Source organism: Octopus bimaculoides, chromosome 12 (genome assembly GCF_001194135.2).
Source record: "Octopus bimaculoides isolate UCB-OBI-ISO-001 chromosome 12, ASM119413v2, whole genome shotgun sequence".
Classification (NCBI taxonomy): domain Eukaryota; kingdom Metazoa; phylum Mollusca; class Cephalopoda; order Octopoda; family Octopodidae; genus Octopus; species Octopus bimaculoides.
The window spans coordinates 43,901,206-43,906,488 of record NC_068992.1 but is presented as its reverse complement, the minus strand read 5'-3'; the positions used below and the strand labels follow the sequence as shown (position 1 = coordinate 43,906,488).

General features: G+C 36.4%; 1 protein-coding gene across 1 annotated transcript; it reads right to left on the bottom strand.

Moving 5' to 3' along the window:
- Nucleotides 1–1,464: 1,464 nt before the first annotated feature.
- On the bottom strand, nucleotides 1,465–5,260 carry LOC106880512 (uncharacterized). Its single transcript, XM_052972040.1, has 5 exons — nucleotides 4,857–5,260; nucleotides 3,583–3,779; nucleotides 2,271–2,358; nucleotides 1,550–1,755; nucleotides 1,465–1,473 (listed from the first exon to the last, which is right to left on the bottom strand). Exons 1-5 carry the CDS (start codon nucleotides 4,909–4,911, stop codon nucleotides 1,465–1,467), a joined length of 555 nt encoding a protein of 184 aa, XP_052828000.1. The 5' UTR covers nucleotides 4,912–5,260.
- Between the last annotated feature and the right edge of the window lie 23 nt (nucleotides 5,261–5,283).

Below are 5,283 nucleotides of genomic sequence, written 5' to 3'. Positions count from 1 at the left end.
CTTAATATATTCAACTTTAAAATGACACGTAAAAGCACCCACTACACTCTCTGAGTGGTTGGCGTTAGGAAGGACATCCAGCTGTAGAAACTCTGCCAAATCAGATTGGAGCCTGGGGTTGCCATCCGGTTTCACCAGTCCTCAGTCAAATCGTCCAACCCATGCTAGCATGGAAAGCGGACGTTAAACGATGATGATGATGATGATGATGAAATCATAAATTCATGTAGAATTGAATGTTGAAATAAAATTAGTGATGGAGTCTGGTAGATATAACCTGTCTACATTTCGGTCTCTTACCTATTCTATCCCCCATTTGTGTCTACATAAGTTGCCTAGACTGCCTCTTGGTATACCATCTCACCTTTCTATCAGTTCTCTATCACTCATCTATTATCCACCCACACTCCACCAGCAGCCTGCCTAACTAACAATAACAGTGAATCTCTCCTCTTCTCTGTACCCTGCTGTCATGGTAGGAACGTTACTGGACCTGTCTACCCTCTTGTCTCTCTCACACTCTCTCCCTTACACTCTTCCATTATGCCTCTGTTATCAAGGGTGGCACTGGAACTATTTGTACTCAATACTGCCTACAACCAGTCTTGTTCTCTCTTTCAATGCAGTCAACATTCCTTCTCTCTTCTCTTTTGTCACCCCTTCTTCACTCCCATCTTTCTGTTTCTGCTATCATACACTTGGCCCCTTCCTCAAACACATCCTAGTTTGCTCCCACCATCACTCTACCTGCTACCCACCCTGTTTGTCACATTGTATTCAGTGGAGAGACACAGCAGAAACTAATGATAGCAGAAGGAAATCTCACTAGTTTTGCTACCATGATAAAATGCACCCAGTGCCCTCTGGAAAGGTGTTAGCAATTGACTAAATATGCACGGGTGAAAAAGACCTTTTAGTATTGTCAAGAAGGTGACAGTCTCCCTAGTACAGGGACCATGCGTGTGTGTGTCTGTGTAAACATTCACATTCTGCCCTGGAGTAAGCCAGAGATGATGATGATGATGATGTTTGCTGTCATTTCCCTATCAGAAAATTGTCCTGTAGCTCTGCACTTTCAAAGACAATCAGAATAACATCTGCCTTTATTGAAAGCCAGGGAAGGGCTAGTGACATGAGAAGCATCTCCTTGATAATATGTATTCATCTAACCCATGCTAGAATAGAAAAAAAGCAGATGTAAAGCAGACAAACAAATACATTCATAGAATAATTGTTTATTAACAATGTTGTGTATATCAGAACAGAATTAAATCTAAACATTAAAGTATGATATTCTCATTTGTCCTTTTTTTTTGTCTATAATCTTGTTTCATCCAAAGTGAGGTTTTAGAATATTTAAATATATAAACAGGCATACGTACAGTAATAATCATTAATACAGTTGGTTATGTTAATAAATGTCTAAGGGGCTTATCAGGAAAAGCTGAGATTAATTACACAAATCTAAAAAACCTGAAAAGCAAGAAATATATTGAGGTTCAGTTAAGCAGGTAGACTCATTGAAAAAATGATAAAGAGTTTTACTTACCCGTATGTCCAGATGAAATTTTCCTCTTGTCAATAAGCTCATTTTTGATGGTGTATTCGCTTCCGTAGGAAGAAAGAATGATATATTTGTTTCTTTAGAATGTGGTTTAAATACTACATTCGCTTTAACATAAGGTTCTAACCCTAAAGAAAACTCATAGTCGCCATACTCCTTATTACGTTTAATTTCAATGCCCCAGGATGTCCCTAGAAAAGTAAGAGACAATAAACATTTGTCATCATCAGGGACAACAAAATTTCAAAATTAATAAACATAAAAGAATCATCGTCTTGCAAGGAGGTTGAATATAAAATCAAATCTTTAGAATACGATTGGAAAACATTTAGTTTTTCTGCTCTTCAACCATAGATTGATTACGTTTCTTTTCATTTGTAATTTATTTAGATTTATTTATTTCTATATCAAACAACAGAAGGAGAGGCTTTAAAAACTTTAAATAGTCACACATGTGAGAAGGTTCCACTAAATGTAGAATAATGTGTCTTTCCTGGTGATTGAAAGGCAACAATAAGATTTGAACTCATAATATTGATCTTTGCAGTTAAGCTCATTAATATTACAGTCCCTATGCTTCCTTGTGCATTTTGTAGGGTGTGGAGGTTGTACTAAAGAAAACAATTCCTTAAGGAATTAAATGAGAAAAAAAAAAACACTAAAAAAAAAACAAACAATAAGGAACAGTTCTGAGGCAAAATCTTACAACTTGTTAATTTCAATTCAGCTGCATTACATGGTGTTTGGCACAGAGCACCATGCACTTCATGAAGATCACGATTTCGGACAATTGCCTAAAATAGAAGAACATCAGTGAAGGATTTTAAAATAATTTCATGATGATGATGATGAAGATGATGATGATGATGATGGTGATGCTGGGAATGATGATGGTGGTGGAGGTGGGAGGGGTGATGATGGTGGTGGTGGTGGTGTTGGAGGTGGTGGTGGTAGTGATGTTGGTGATGGTTGTGTTAATGGTGAGAGTGATGATGACAATAATGATGATGATGACGGTAATGATGATGATAATGACAGTAAAACATTTGTAGTGAACAGCCAGTACAGACTAATGTGGAATAGTGTCCTCACACACACACTCCTCCCACCACCACCACACATATCAAACCAGCTTCTTTCAGTTTCTGCCTCCCAAATCCACTCACAAAATATTGGTCAGCCTAAGGTGCCACATTCAGAGATGAATTGAAAACCATCTGAGCTTACTTTTTAAGCATACACCCATCCCTGTACCTTTACACACACACACACTGGCCCCTCCATACTTGTTATATTAATGTGCAAGTGGCTGAGTACTCCACAGATATGCATACCCTTAACATAGTTATCAGGGAGATTCCGTGTGACACAGAATGTTAGAAGGGTGATCTCTTTCGAATACAGGCACTACTCTTTTTTGCCAGCTGAGAAGACTGGAGCAATGTGAAATAAAGCGTCTTGCTCAAGGACCGAATATTTGGAAGTAGATTGGTAAGCTGAAATTAAGTAAATCTACAAAAGTAGCACACAGTGCTATGGGTAAAAGATTGTATTTTGTAGATGAATTTATGTAATGTGACATTTTGTGACCAAATGAAAACAGCAAAAATATATGTGTTAAAAATTTCAGTTAATCTATTTGGCACAGGCTGGATGGAGCTATTCAAAATGTGGAATACACCCAAAAGTGTTTTGAGTTGAAATATAGTTGGTTCAGTCAAAGGTTCAAATGCAGTTGAGGGGTTGAAATGGGAAATAAGTTATTTCCAGATGTTTTCTCGGAGGAACTAAAGTTAGAGCAAATATAATTTATTTATGCCATTCATTGTTCACCATTACCCTAAGGTCTTCTTGACCCCCCCCCCCAAATATTGTGAAATTTAATTGGAACATTTTGCATATAAAACACATTAATTACCTGTTTCAGCTTATTTCTTTTAAAATACCAAAATACCATAATTCTTGATGAAACAGGTGTAATAAAATCTATGTGTGTGTGTGTGTTTATTTTAATTTACCTTGAGCTCCATAGACGGTTTAACACCAATAACTTGTGGTGTTGATTTGTTATCCAACTCAATTTCAGTTTTGAAGCAGTTCTCCTCGTTTGCACATGTTATGTTTTTACCATTATCCCAGTTCAAAGTAACAAGAATGTGATGATGGTATTCCTCAGTGAGACAAATTTGCACTTCCCATTTTCTGGCCTGGGTATCTGACAAATAATTTGAAAAAAAAAAGAAAAATGTTTATCAATTATTTTTAAAACATCTTTAAAATATTTATACTGTGAATAGTTATTCTATTCTTCTCTTCTCTAGTATTTTATAACCAATTTCAGCCAGAGACTGTGGCTATGCTGGGGCACCATCCTAGTTATTCAAAGAAAACTAGTGTATATCATTAGAATTTCTTTTGGAAAAGCATCAAAATCTGAATAATCATGTCAATTGGAACTCTTCAAACATTGTCTTTCAAGAAAATAAGTTTTTTTTATATATGTTTTGTTTATGAATAAATTTGTTTGTCTACAACAACCACTCTAGTTTCATGACAGAGTGTCGGATGTTAATGCAGTGGAAAGAATTACTTTATCATTATGGCCAGTATTTCTCTGCTATTCTCTTCTACATTTCAATCAGTAAAATCAGAGTAGAAACCAAGACCATAGGCAATTTCTGAAATGGAACATCATCATCATCATCATTTCAATATCCACCTTTTCTGTGCTTGCATGGGTCAGGCGGAATTTGTTGAGGCAGATTTTCTACAACTGGATGTTATTCTTGCCACCAACCCTCGCTTTTTTTCATGAAACTGGTAACAAGGGACACTGCTTTTATGACAGTGATGACTGCAGTACAGCAATTCTGCAATAGCATTAAACTTCTAGCCACCATATTTCTGTTGAAATGCACTGCCATTAATTTTGGAAGTTGTGAAGAATTCATTGAAATAACTTTGTCATTATGAAGCTAATGAGATTTTGATGGAAGCTTTTACTTCACATCATTTTAAAACGGGGAATGTCTATGATTCAACCAGGAGTGACACTATTATGTGGTTTGGGATCAAAAAGATTAAACCAAGTGACAGATAAAGTCAACCACCCAAGAACAGGAACAAAAATGAACTCTACAACAAGCTACCACAGAATCCCCAACTATCCAGTTCCACCTGAGGCTGTTGTACAAGCCCCTAATCCAAGGTACCATACAGTAGAAACTGACCTGAAAACAAACCTCTTCATTATACATAATGATTTCAGAAATAAATAAATAAGAGAACTTACAAAGGAAATGAGGTAAAACAAGGAATAAAATACTCCAATAAGAAAGAACCAGCATGGCAGTAGATGGAACGAATTGGATATTCTTGACAAATGGTAACTTTCCTTTTATTCTTGAAATCTTTTGTAAACAATCAGTGTTGATTAGACTTTTCTAAATGTTTGTAGACGGGAGTATTTCTTTACTTTCTTCTGTTTAAATGTATTTACAAACTGCTGGAAGGCTGCACTAGGTTCCAGTCTGATTTCTACATCTGGATGCCCTTCCTAATGCCAACCACTCCAACAGTGTAATGGGTGCTTTCACATGCCACTAGCATGTGAACATCAATTGAAAATCTCCACAAAAAATACTGATATCAACAGGTTCTACCTAAGAGATAAAGGAGATAGGGACTTGAGGTCAGTGTAGACAAAAACCCTAACCCTA

What these genes read in the sequence shown, in the direction of transcription:
- LOC106880512 (XM_052972040.1), bottom strand. Translation starts at nt 4,911, where the DNA reads ATGCTGGTTCTTTCTTATTGGAGTATTTTATTCCTTGTTTTACCTCAT. An exon ending in TGTTTTACCTCATTTCCTTT is followed by an intron (nt 3,780 to 4,856) that starts GTAAGTTCTCTT and finishes ATTATTTGTCAG; the next exon opens with ATACCCAGGCCAGAAAATGG. An exon ending in AACCGTCTATGGAGCTCAAG is followed by an intron (nt 2,359 to 3,582) that starts GTAAATTAAAAT and finishes CTTCTATTTTAG; the next exon opens with GCAATTGTCCGAAATCGTGA.